The 13956-nt window shown below is 46.1% G+C and overlaps 1 protein-coding gene across 5 annotated transcripts in view; it reads right to left on the bottom strand.

Moving 5' to 3' along the window:
- The window catches only part of WNT8A (Wnt family member 8A), a 41721-nt gene that overhangs the window by 9513 nt on the left and 18252 nt on the right, over window positions 1-13956 (bottom strand). Inside the window, exon 1 of one of the 5 annotated variants that reach the window (XM_075900465.1) lies at window positions 7169-7486. The exons of the other annotated variants lie outside the window; for them this stretch is intronic. Coding sequence (XP_075756580.1) covers window positions 7169-7221 — 53 coding nt within the window. The 5' untranslated portion in view covers window positions 7222-7486. Of the gene's footprint in view, window positions 1-7168; window positions 7487-13956 lie in introns of those variants that run through there. 5 annotated transcript variants of the gene reach the window in all.

Here is a 13956-nt window from a genome sequence, read left to right as displayed (position 1 = left end):
CTAGCAGGACTGGAAAGTAAACTCTGTATCTTGTACTGGATCAGCATTTTGAGCATTTGGACTTTCACATGAGTTAGAGCAGAATTTGCACCTTTACGGTTAAAATAAAGAAAAAAGAAGAACTATCTGGTGTGATGTGACTGTCACATTAACCCAATTTTGTTTCCTTTTTGAACAATAATTTACAAGCTCTATAGTAAGTATAGAAAATTGCCTGACGGGCGTGGGAAGAGGGTGCAGCAGGATGGACGAGGAGGAGGAGAAGGTGGTGGAAGTCCTTGAAGAGATGGGCCAGAACCAAAATCAAGACCAAAACACCCCTGCAATCAAAAGTATTCAAAATCTGAATCCGTATTTGGAGTTTGCAAATAGCTCCTCTCCTTATAACAAGCTGTAGAAAACAGCATGGATTCTGCATTCTAGTGTGTATAAAATCTGTATCTGTCTCCATATACTGTGACTTGAAACTATCTCTAAGGCTATGTCTGCACTACACTGATGTACTAGAAAAAGGTATGCAAATTGCACCCTGCAATTTGCATACCTTTTTCCGATAGTTTTTTCAGAAGAGGTTTTTCCGAAATTTGGCCCGTTTACACCGGGCTGAAGTTTGGAAAAGCCTCCTCTTTTGGAAGAGCCCTTCTTCCTTGTGGGAGGGGGAGGACAGAGCTTCTGAAAGAGCATGTCTGCTCTTCTGCAAAAAAAAGCGGAAGAGCAAACGCGTTTCCTGGACTCAGCAGAGTTTTTTCGGGACATGGTATCCTGGAAAAACCCCATAGTATAGACATAGGCTAAGTGAGGATCATTTTTAGCAGGTAGATGACAGTAACTTCAGGCCCAGCTGAAAGGGCAGTATTGACTGGAACGACAGTGGTTTTCTCTGGAATATTAATGAAGATATTTCTGTTCATATTAAAATTTGATTCCCAGACACTAATTGTTGGTCCTGAATTAAATTATGTGCTTTAACTGGAAGCTGATGGCCAGTAGTTTCTGGGAAGGGCTGAATTAGAAATGTTTTAGTCATGTTTAGGCAGTGTGGAGAATTCACCCAGCACTAGAGAAACTTGCAGAAGGTTACCGCTCTGTTATTAGTTATACTGCAATATCACTTTGACATCCCAACTAAGACCAATGTCTTTTTGTGATAACTGCTTAACTACGCACAGTCCCTGCTCTGAAGAGCTTACAAAGTAAATAGATAAGACAAACTCCAGGCTGGAAGGAAGTCACACAGCTGGGAGTGAAACCCAGGACTCTACTCCTGGATCACTGTAGCCATTAGACCACACTGCCTCCCTGAGGAACACCAGTGAAACACGTGGCAGGAGCAACCACCCTGGTGTCCTCAGTGAAATCTGTCTGGCTGTGTCTCCAGGCCCATTAGAAAGTCCAGTATCTTGGCTTTAACGCTGATGCAGCAGCCTGCAAGCACTAGTCTGGTCAGGGCACTATGAAGTCCAGCAATGGATCCAAAATGACATTGGCTGTTTTGTTCTTAGCAAGTGATACATTCAGACCCCCAGCGTCAAATCCTGCATTGCTGGCTCCGTTACAATAAAAACCACCTGGGTAATTAGAAAGATCCCCCCTTTCCTGGACTGCTTCATTTTATTGTGGTCACCTGCTTTGTTCTCCACAGGAAGCCAGTGTGAGTCCCTATGGGTAATGCCATATACTTGGTTTGTGTACAGAAACCCTCCCAAGCCGAGTGCATGGCTGGCTCTTTCTCAGCCACATTTTATGTGGTTTGAAAACTTACTGAGAGCCGTGACCCGGGGGATGGACGTGCAGTTCCACACCGGAGCATTTTTCTATTTTTCCCAACGAAACATCCCAAATCTCCCATTGAGGGAAATGCAATATTTGTCTTGGTTCCCCATTGGTTGCCATGTTCCCCAGGCAGACGAGCAGCCTCATAGGGCCAGATCCTGAACTCCTTGGAGTCAGTGGGAGTTTTGCCCGGATGAAGAATATAAGTGGATAACTAAAGGTGAACTGGGAAGTTCACATCAAAACTGAAACATGCACTTTTAGGCTGCAATGTTGAAACCTACTTGGGCTGAGGCCCCATATTTAGGCACCTACCTGGAAATGGCCAGAGGTGCTGAGGTCAGTGAGAGCGACAGGTGCTCAGCACCTCTGAAAATAGGCAGTTGGGTTGCCCAGTTCGACATGAATTTTTTTGGTTCCAAATAGTGAGCCAAGTTATTCCCTTTGAGAGCCACACGCCCATTTGGGAGGATCCTTCCAAATGTCCATGTGGCTCACTCTGCCAACAGCCTGAGGTATGGTGTAGGATGGGAGGAGAGTGTGATCTCCTACCTGAGGAATCCCAGCCCCAGCACTATGAACCGTTACAGGGCATGTGCTTAGAGCATTCGCTCCTTCGCACGAGGCCCTAAAACACCCTCTGGCCCATGGCATAGCTGGGAGAGCACAAGCTATGGCTGGAAGTTAATGCTGCATTTAATTTCCAAGACATAATCCATGGGAATATCTGTATTCTTTAGGGGAGTGTGCTGCATTTTGGCTCCACCTCTTCTGCAGTTGGCCCTGCCTCACTGACACTGTGATCGAAGTTCCCTCTAATATTTTCCATCCATGTGCGGAGTACATTTTGTTATGTGCACCGAGGCATGTGTGTATGTGCACCACCACTAGAAACACAGATGCCTGCTGTGAGCGCTCTTCTAATCAGCTGCACAGCATTTGAATCTCTCCTCAGTGAGCGCTCTTCTAATCAGCTATGCAGCATTTGAATCTCTCCTCAGTGGCCACCCACTCAGCTTACAGGGAAAGCTGACATTTGTGGTTAGAATGCATTTGGGCCACTTGGTACCACATGGTGGAAACCAGCCCGTGGCTCAGTGGCCCAGATTTTCAGAGGTATTTAGCTTAGGGTACACCTCCACTGCAACACTATTTCGAAATAACTAGCGCTATTCAGAAATAACTTAGTCCACGTCTACACAACAGGCAGTTATTTGGAAACAGTGTCAAAATACTGTCTAGCTGGAGGACTTCTGACTCTGACTCCTGTAACCCTCATTGTACAAGGAGCAAGGGAAGTCGGAGGAAGAGAGCTCTGTTTCGAGATAAGTGCTGTGTAGATGCTCCCTATTTCGCAATAAGCTAGGAAATAAGCTCAATTTGTGTAGCTTATTTTGAGTTAAGCCCAGCAGTGTAGACACACCTGGATAGCTAGCATGGAGCGAGGCTCTCAGACCCCTTTGAGGATCTAGCCCAGGGGTGCATGGATCGGATACGGTTCTCCAGGGTTCATCCTTGGCAATCTGCCAGGCACTTTATTTACCTATGTGTTCGCAGGTACTGTCGTTTGCAGCTCCTGTTGGCTGTGGTTTGCCATTTCCAGCCAATGGGAGCTGCAGGAAGAGACACGGGCCAACCCACCACTTCCCACAGCTCCCATTGGCCAGGAACAGCGAACCTTGGCCCATCAGAAGCTGTGAGTAGCTGTACCTGCAGACACTCGGGTAAATACAATGTCTGGCAGCCTGCCAGGGACTAATTCTGGTGAACTGTATCTGGTCAAACACCCTCAGCCTAGATCCTCAAAGGTGTCCGGACGCTTATTGCCCACTCCAACAATATCCGGACGCTTATTGTCCATCCCATCTAGGCTATTATTTTTATGATGCTTCTTATTTATTAATCGGGAGTGATGCTTTGTGGCTTTTGCAGGTCCCAGCAGACACAGAGGTTTGCAGCCCCCATGGCAGCCCCTCCATAATTGCTACAACTTGTATTACATCCGAATGCTGCAATCAGGAGCAAGTCCCAATGCACTGAGCACTCCATGAATGCACATGTCTGCCAGTGTTCCCTCTATTTTTTCCCTCCATGTGCAGAATGAATTTTGTTATGTGCACTGATGCACGTGAGGATGTGCACCACCAATAGAAACACATGCTGCTGGCTGTGGGTGCTCTGCTAATCAGCTGGGCATCATTGGAATCTCTTCTAAATGGCCACCCAAGCGCTCAGCTGACAGAGAAGCTGTGGTACAGAGATCACTAAGCACTTTGCTGTGCTTTAGTGACTGGCCCAAAGTCACACAGCCTAGATGCTGAGGTGATGGGCTCATTACAACTACCCAAGACTGATATCAGCGCATTGGCAGAACCAAGAGTAGAGCTCTTCCCAGCTCCATTCTCAGGCTGCTGGACCGCTACAAACTGGTTTCTAGTCAGGCACATTTTCTCTCAAACTTTTTTTTCTAAAGTGTCACCCTGCAGCCCTCCAGTACAGTTAAATGCTGAGATTAGCCCTGCCAGGACATGGGCTGGCCCTGTTTGCTCTGACTATCTCTCGGGCTGGTATATGTTCTTAAAACTCATTCTATGGAAATGTCAGTGGGAGGAATTTGCAGCCTGTGATAAGATATAGCTAGTGTGAGAATTCAGTGATGTTAAACATTGATCATACCAGATCCTCTAATGGGCATTTTGAGAGACCCTAGACAGGGAGGCAGCCGCAGGGGAGCCTCGCTAGCCCCTGGTTAATGGCAGGACCAAAGCTATGTGAATATGGGACCAGACAAAGGACACTTCCCCCATACAGGACACTTCTTAAAACTGCAGTTGGGCTCCCCTACACCTTCCCTGTCATGACATTCCCACCCCATCCCCTCTTCCAAGCTTCTAATCCGCCCCTCCATGTCCAGGCACCCTATCTCGCCTCAGCCAAGGAGCAGTAAGCTGATTAGCTTGCAGACGCTAAGGGTTTAATAAAGTTCTGGTGTATCATGGGCTCTGCAGCACAGGCACCAGCATCCTGTCTGAGCTGTGAAGGGGTGATTACGGTCTCCCTACCCAAATTCCTGTGGCAGTCTCAACGGAACAAGCAGTTCTGGCTCACTGCTTAACGAGAATGCTTGTGAAGTCCTAGCTGTTTGCTGTTTAAAGGTGTTTTTCCCCCACTCCAGAGGAATACCTCACTTTCCTCAACTGTGAAATAGTGATTGGATACATCTCTACCTTTGCACTGTCCTGAGGCTCAGTGGAAGGTTTCTGCTGCATTTGGAGCTTTCAAAGGGAAAAAAAAAGATTTGGGGATATTTTTTTTCAAAATTGCACCTCAATCCCAATGATTTTCAATAAAACTCAGACCCCTCAGTCACTGGAGAGCCATGGAAAGATTTACCCTTTTCCTCCCTGCAAAGATGCAGCAATTCCAATGTAACCCTAGGGGCATGTACCCCCATCCTCAAGCAGTACAGCGAGCCAAACAATAGCAATCACAGTGAAGTGACCTAATCTAGCCCCCACTTTATTTGCTTCCATGGTGAGGGGCAGGCAGGGAACCCTTTAAAGAATACAACAAATGGTCAGGTAGCACTTTATAGACTAACAAAACATCATGAGCTTTCGTGGGCACAGCCCACTTCTTCAGATGACCGGAGTTATGAGTAGGGGAAATGAAAACTCGAAATAAGTAGGAGAAGGGGGTCATCTGGAGATAACTCCGCTCATCTGAAGAAGTGGGCTGTGCCCACGAAAGCTCATGATACCATCTACATGTTTTGTTAGTCTGTAAAGTGCTATCAGACCATTTGTTGTTTTTTTTCTGTAAAAGACTAACTCGGCTACCCCCTGAAGTTAAAGAATACAGAGCAACATTTTCAAGTAGGGGCACATCCTTCCTACTTGCCTCCCTCCCTGTCTCCTTTTTTTAAGGGAAAATGAAATGCAAAATATGCCATTAGTTCACATCTGCAACGCAGTGCTCAAGATGTGGGCATACCATGGATTTATAGAGGCAGTACGATATTTTCTGTCTTATTCTCTATCCCTTTCTTAATGATTCCCAACATTCTGTTAGCATTTTCGACTGCTGCTGCACACTGAGTGGATGTTTTCCATCAGAGAACTATCCACAATGACTCCAAGATCTCTTTCTTGAACAGTAACAGCTAATTTGGAACCCATTATTTTATATGTATTGTTGGTATGTTTTCCAATGTGCATTGCTTTTATCAAGACTGAATTTCATCTGCCGTACTTTTATCCAGTTACCCAGTTATGTGAGAGTTTTTTGTAGCTCCTCACAGTCAGGTGATATGGCCACTAGTGGCCAGTTCTCTGTATTTGATATTTTAGCTTTAAAAATGTCTCAGTAAAAAAACCGTGGTTAGAAGATGCATGTTGGCTCCTGTCTTGTTGCACCCTCTTTGAACAGGGAATCCCTGGGGCTTCCCACAGGGTGGATATCTTCCAAGGTGGGACTTCTACAGTAAATTTCCTCTGCTAACAACTCCTGACCCACAAGTGTTGACCTTAGATTCTGGAGGCCAAAATGTAAGAGTTTTGGAGGGGATACTTCAGTGTGAGACTGCAGTAACTGTTTGTTCCTCTTGATAACTCTGTAAAATCACAACTTTTTGTATGGTGGGTGACTTTCTGCACTATCTCTACATTTCTGTATCTAATATGGCTCCTTAATATCCTGAGACCAATGCTATACCAAGACTACATGCAACTTTTTATAGTGTGTTAATTTCAGAGGACAGAGATTTCAGAGATGTTGTGAAAAGAGATTGGTTTTTTTAACTGTAAAGGTAGCTGTTGATCAGAGCAAATGACAACGTTCTGCTCCCAAAGATGAACTGTATTGCCTTCATACATTTCCCTACTCCAGGGTGGGGAACCTCAGGCCTAGGGGCTGGATGCAGCTCCCAGCTTGCCTGTATGTGGCCCTGAGGCTCGGGGCTTCCCCTCAGCATTGGGGAGTCCGTGCTGGTGCTCCAGTCCCCAGCCATCCACCGCAGGACTGGAGCACACAAAATCTACTAGCCTGGGCTCCCCTAGATTCTGGTGTGCTAGGGAAATGTAGGGGGCACCTTTCTCCTTCTCAGTCAGGGGCCACGCCAATGAAGGGTTTTGTTTGTTTTTGTTTTTTGTTTCTCACTTGTGCATGGCCCCTGACTGATTTTTCTGTGGGTCAGCAGACCCCGACCCAAAAAAGGTTCCCTACCTTCCCGCCTACTCTGTTGCGGGAAAGAACTTGAGAATGTGCTTCCTTGGTAATTTTTTGTTGTTGGTAGCAAAGCTCCATCTAGTGGAAGGATACAACATTCCAGGCCTGGAGTTACTTTGCAGTAGTTGAAATAGAGGGAGAAATAGAACAAACTGTTTTATGGTCTAACCTGCCAAAATATCCTTCTGCTCCGATTGTACAGTCTTTTCTGAAGTGTGGCATGTTGTTGGTTTCTCTGACTTTCCTCTCTCTTTGTTTTCAGGCTGCCTAAATAGTAAAGCATCTACAATTACTGTATGGTTGATGCAGCTGCACTCTTAAAGGGAGAAGCACCTGCATTTCAGCAGGATTTCTTTTAAAGATAAATTAAGCTTCTCTCTATATAAACTCTGTGTGACCAGCAGATGAGCAATTCGTGTTCTTGTATAATATGAACTGTAATCAGTAAGGGCCCGGACTTGCTCACGGGAGTTCACGAGAGTTTGGATATTAACTTAATTGAAAGCAAGGTTCAGGGTCGATAATACCTTGATCGTAGGTGGCATTCTCTATCAGTAGATCTCAAAGCACTTACAAATGTTAATTTTGTACATGAGGAAACTGACTTGCCTAAGGTCACCCAATGGGCAAAAGGCAGAGCTGGAAACAGAACCCAGGACACAGTCCTAATTACTAGGTCATGGTGCCTCTTGCAGCTAAGGGAACACAAACTAATTAGAAATTGCTTAAGTTCCAGCCTTTTCTTTTTAAAGCACCTAAAGAAAAGCTAATAATGGCCAAGGTTATGATCTCCATGACAATGCATGACTGTTCTATGCATAAAGCCTCACGAGGGACCTAAAGTGCTTTGCCCATTTATTAAAGCTGGACACGGGATGACTGAAACTGATGGACATTTTGCCATTGACAAAACCCTAAGCCTCTCATCCCCTAGCTGAAGTCAACAGGTGCTCTTGGTGTTACCACCTCTGAAAATCAGGCCCCAAGAGATTTGCTCTAGGTCACATAGTAGGTCATTATGCTCTCTGTTTAGTGTTATAAATGCTAAACCCCATTTCCCCTGCAATCAGCAGATGACCCTTTAGAGAGAAAGGTTAGGCCATGTCTGGGGCAGTAATCTAGCACCTTGGATTGCCTAATTCAATTCCCTCCTCTGCCATGTGTTTCTACTATGACCTTGGGTTAGTCCCTTAGACTATCTGTATCCCAGTATTTCATCTGCCCAATGGGGAAAAATACCTCTGCCCAGTTGTGAGGCTAACTACATGAGAAGCTAATAAGGTGCCCTATCCTGGCATTATGTTAATGGGGCCAAATCACTGTGTTAGAGAGATTTCAGTCTTCTGTGGATACAAGCCATTTATCATATGCACAGTCAGTGTCTCTAAGGTAAAGGCTATATAGATGCCATTGATATAACATGAACTGCAGTAGCAGTAACAGGTGCACACCAAGGATAGTAGGGGAAATCTTGACCCTGTAGAAACCAGTGGCAAAATTCTCATTGATTTCAGTGGGGCCAGGGTTTTACTATAGGCTTATGAATATCATTGGATTTGCAGTCCTGCAATGATTGCTTTAAGGTGGTCCTGAGAGAGAATTCTTTCCTTTGAATTTAGCACAGTGTTGACTTTTGTAAAAGTTTGTCTTGTCAATACACATCAAGATTGAATCTGAGCTCACTTGCACATGTTAATGAGTCACTGGATTGACATTCATGTTACGGAGTCCAGAACCCGGCCTACTATTTTCATATGGAAGTAGGAGGATCCATCTCATAAATAGCATGCAGGCTAACTAGCACAAGAGGTGGGAGTGAGGCTAAGGGAGTAGTTGCTCCAGGGCACAGTAGCTATTGTGGACCCTTTAAATCACCACGGAAGCCCTGCATTGCACACTCCAGGCAGCAGTGAGGGCTGGAGAGGGGAGAGGTGAGGTGGTGTTCTCCAGGCAGTGCTGAGGGCTGGGACTGGGGGGGAGTGGGGGGGGAAGGTGCTCCAGGTGACACTGAGGGCTGGTTGCCACAGCTCCACCCCTTCAGAGAGCACAGAGCTGCCCTCCTCTTGCCTAGGGAGCTAGCAAGTCTGTCGGTCCCTCTGATAGCATGTTATAAAATGCACTGATATTAGAGGTTAAACACATTTATTGTCTTCAGGGCTTTGCTTTTGCTAAGTGCTTTAAAATATGACGTTTACCAAACCAGGCATTGGAAGAAGTTACAGCTGTATTCCCAATTCCATACAAGTGTAAAATAATATGACTAAAGCTGGGACTAATAATCACACTCCAATTACCCACTGTGAACATTAGAACAAATACATGCTTGCATATAAAGCAGAGCTTGATGTTCTGACATTTCAAAGTAGTTAGGTATTTTTAAATCTCTCTCTCTCTCTCTCTCTCTCACTCTCACACACACACACACACACACACACACACACACACACACACACACACACACACACACACACACACACACACACACACACACACACACACACACAGAGAGAAAGAGAGAGAGAGAGAGAGATCCAACCTCTGGGCATGGTGACTGGGCTGTTCAGAAAGAATGCTTGGGACAGTAAAATGGTGTGGAATGTGCTTTGGAAAGAAGCAATAGATTTTTTCAGTTGGGTGTGTCAAATAAAAATCTATATGCAGACCAAGCAAAAAAAAGCCCACTTCCTGAAGATTTGTTTAAAGCCAAGATCTATGTGGGCCACACCCTTCCGCAAAAAATGTCTGAGCATCTTAGATTCTTATACCATGAGGCTGTGTCTAGATTGCACCCCTATTCCGTAAAAGGGATGCAAATTAGACACAGCGCAATTGCAAATGAAGCGGGGATTTAAATCTTCCCTGCTTCATTTGCATAAACATGGCTGCCGCTTTTTTCCGGCTCGGGGCTTTGCCGGAAAAAAGCGCCAGTCTAGACGGGGATCTTTCAGAAAATAAAGCCTTTTCCAAAAGATCCCTTATTCCTGATTTTAAGAGGAATAAAGGATCTTCCGGAAAAGGCTTTATTTTCTGAAAGATCCCCGTCTAGATTGGCGCTTTTTTCCGGCAAAGCCCCGAGCCGGAAAAAAGCGGCAGCCATGTTTATGCAAATGAAGCAGGGAAGATTTAAATTCCCGCTTCATTTGCAATTGCGCTGTGTCTAATTTGCATCCCTTTTACGGAAAAGGGATGCAATCTAGACACAGCCTGAGAGTGTGTTTGGGGCAGTAGGCTCATAGCAACGCTCAGCTCCCCTATAGCCTGTGTGCACACTTTCCTCCAGGGAAATGGTCTGCTTTTCCCTTGGAAAGCCAACTGCAGAATGAGTCCATCCTTTCACTACCTCACCAGGCAATAGGCTGGAGAAACCTACCAAGACCAAGCACTGGGGCTACGTCTACATTGGTAGCTTCTTGCGCAACAACTGTTTTGCGGAAGAGTTCTTGCACAAAAAGTCTTCCACAAGAGCGCGTCTACACTGGCATGTGCTTTTGCTCAAGAGATGTGTTTTTGCACAAGAGCATCCATGGCAGTGTGGACGCTCTCTTGCACAAGAAAGCTCTGATGGCCATTTTAACCATAGGGGCTTCTTGCGCAAGAAATTCATATTGCCGTCGACGGAGGCATGTAGATTTGTGTATTCGAAAAAGAGAAATGAAGCCGCGATTAAAATAATCGTGGCTTCATTTAAATTTACATGGCTGCCGCGCTGAGCCGACAAACAGCTGATCAGCTGTTTGTCCGCTCAGCGCGCTAGTCTGGACGCTCCCCTGCCGACATCAAAGCCCTTTGTCGGCAGCCCCGGTAAACCTCATCCCATGAGGAATAACAGGGCTGCCGACAAAGGGCTTTGATGTCGGCAGGGGAGCGTCCAGACTAGCGCGCTGAGCGGACAAACAGCTGATCAGCTGTTTGTCGGCTCAGCGCGGCAGCCATGTAAATTTAAATGAAGCGGCGATTATTTAAATCGCCGCTTCATTTCCCTTTGCCTATAATCCTAATCTACATGGCTCCGTCAATGGAGCCATGTAGTCTAGACACAGCCCTATGGAACAGCTCTTGCGCAAGAGGGCTTATTCCTCGTGGGGAGAGGAATAACTCTTCCAGAAGAAGCCCAGTTTTACAACACTATACTTTAAATTTACTTGCACAAGGACACGCATGCAGTGTAGACAGCAGGCAAGTTTTTGCGCAAGAATGGCTGTTCTTGCGCAAGAAGCTGCCAGTGTAGACATAGCCGGGGGGGAAATCAAACATCAGTTAGAATCCTGGGGCTGGAAGAGACTTCAGAAGGAGTCCAAGCCCCTGCCCAAAGCAGGACCAACCCCAACTAAATCAACGCAGCCAGAGCTTTGTCAAGCTGGGGCTTAAAAACCTCTAGGGATGGAGATTCCACCACCTGCATAGGAAACCCATTCCAGTGCTTCACCAGGCTCCCAGTGAAACAGTTTTTTCTAATATCCACGTTGGGTGTAATTCTGGTGTCACTGTGGAAGTCAGTGCAGGGACAACCGATTTGGGTATGTGTGAGGGAAGGAGATCTGGCTTCCTCTTCAGCATGTTCCACATCCCCACCCCCAATACCTGAGCTCTATAGTCTGGGAACATGAGCTGGTCAGCGGCTGGGGAGAGGGGAGGAAGGTGCCCTGCAGTAAGGGTTACCTGCCATCTTTGTTCTGAAGGGGGACAGCCACTGAAGAATCCCGTCCCCTGCACAATCTGCTTAGGGGTAAGGATTGAAGTGAGGTGGCAGCCTGAGCTCTGGAAGAGTCCCTGACATGGGCAGAGTGAAGCCCTGAACCTGCCATAGCATCCCGCTGAATAGGGAGAACAGAATGTGTGCCATTTGCTGCCTCTTCTCACATACGCAGAGACTCTCAACAGAGATTTCCCAGCTCTTGACACTGAAAATGTCGAGTGCTCTCTTTGCTGAAGCACCATGGTGAAGGTTTCCTGCTGGGCTGGCAGAGAAGGCAAGAGGAAAGGGGAGAAGGGAAAGGGCAGCCCCTGCTAATTCCTCCCCTTGGAGAGATGAGTTAGTTTCTAAGGTGCAGCTGGGCTTCCTCCATCCCTCCTGCCTCAGCTGGGGAGCACGCCGGATGTGCTGCGCCCTGTTTTCACGAGTGAGCCAGCACTGCAGGTGCACAAATCGTCTTTATGGATACACAGTTGTCTTGACTGCTTAGATTAGTACGTTCTTATGATCAAAACAAAAGCGAAATCGATGAAAAGGGCAGGTGTGCCTAGAGGGGCAAAGCCCAGGTCTTATCTTATCGAGCTGTGGGGTGGGGAGGAGCTGGGCCTGGCGTGCAGTGTGTCCTTGAGCCAGCCAGTCAGGGCTGAGCCAATGTGCTTTTCCTGCAAACTCCCTTTAGAGCTTGCTGTCTAGGGTGGGGAGGACCTAACCAGCAGAACAAGCCCCTTTGGGGGTCAAAGGTCCTATGCCAAGAGCTCAGTTTGCCACACCCACACACCTCCAAGCATTCAGAAGCAGTGCTGGATGACTTGAGTCTGGTATGGAAATAGGGTTGCCAGATGGTTTAACCAAAAAAACCAAAAAAAGCACGGGGCACTTATTATCCCCAACCCCAATTCATATTTTTCACACTCAGGACCATCTTAAAACAATTATTGCAGGAATGCAAATGCAGCGATACTCATAAGCCCATAGTAAAACCCTGGCCCCACTGAAATTAATGAGAATTTTGCCACTGGTTTCTACGGGGTCAAGATTTCCCCTACTATCCTTGGTGTGCAAAAAAAAAAAAAAAAAAGACCCTGAGAGTTATTAAGCAAAAAAAGAAAAACTCTTTAAGAAATGCCTTTGAGGCTTTTTGGCCCTAACAGGCTGCCATCTTGTCTTCCTGCTCCGGTCGGACAGCTCCCCTTCGGAACCAGGTAAGAACCCAGTATTTTCGCCTCCTGGCCTGGAAAAAATCAGAAAATCCCTAACATTTTAGGTGTCTGGTATTTTCTGAATTGTTTTACCGGACAGGAGGCGAAAATACCGGACTGTCTGGGTCAATACCAGACACCTGGCAACTCTATATGGAAGGCTACATCTAGACTACAAGCTCTTTCGAAAGAGAGAGTCTAGACTACAAGCATATATTTTGAAAAAGCGATGTTTTTTCAAAAAAGATTCTAGACGCTCTCTTTCGAAAAAGCAATTTGCATTCAATAGCGCCTTCTTTCGAAAGAGTACTTTTGAAAAAAGACGTTATTCCTCATAAAATGAAGTTTACGGTGATCGAAAAAACTGCCGCGATCTTTCGATTTACGTTCGAAAGAACGTGGCTGCAGTCTAGACACAGGTGAAGTTTTTTCGAAAAAAGGCTACTTTTTTCGAAAAAACCCTGTAGTCTAGACACACCCTAAATGACTCCCTGAGGTCTTCTCTACCCTACTGCAGCCCTGCAACACAAGGCCGGGTTTTACCTGAAGAGTTTCACTACCATTTACAGGTCATAATATTCCTGCTAAGTCTCACAATTTTATCACGGCTCTCATGGTTTTCTTCAAGCCCCAGCTCCTGGAGTCATATGGATACATGAGAGGCTCTGCTCTAATTTTATTTTGAAAGAGCCCAGATACATGCAGGAAAGAAGGGAATGAGGGAACACTGTTTTACAATGCAGATATGTTTAATAAATAAAAACAAACAGGTAAGTCTATGGTCTCTTTGCACTACACTTAGGATCTGAGCTAAAGCTCATTCAGACATAGCCTCCCCCTCTACACACATCTTGGACTTCAATCAGCTTTGAATCAGGACTTTTTTGCTGTGGTCACACTTTACATTATAGCTAGATGTGGTCTCACTGCTGGGACACATGCAAATGCTAAACTGGGAGGGTGGGTCAGTGGTGGGAATCACAGAGGCTTGCCATCTAGCTGGCTGCATGTGAGCAAGTGGAGTTGCGAGAAGCCAGTCTGCTTTGTATACTACAGCATCCTTCG

Source organism: Pelodiscus sinensis, chromosome 17, assembly GCF_049634645.1.
Source record: "Pelodiscus sinensis isolate JC-2024 chromosome 17, ASM4963464v1, whole genome shotgun sequence".
NCBI lineage: Eukaryota > Metazoa > Chordata > Testudines > Trionychidae > Pelodiscus > Pelodiscus sinensis.
The sequence above is the reverse complement of the archived record's forward strand: the minus strand, read 5'-3'. Positions and strand labels throughout refer to the sequence as shown.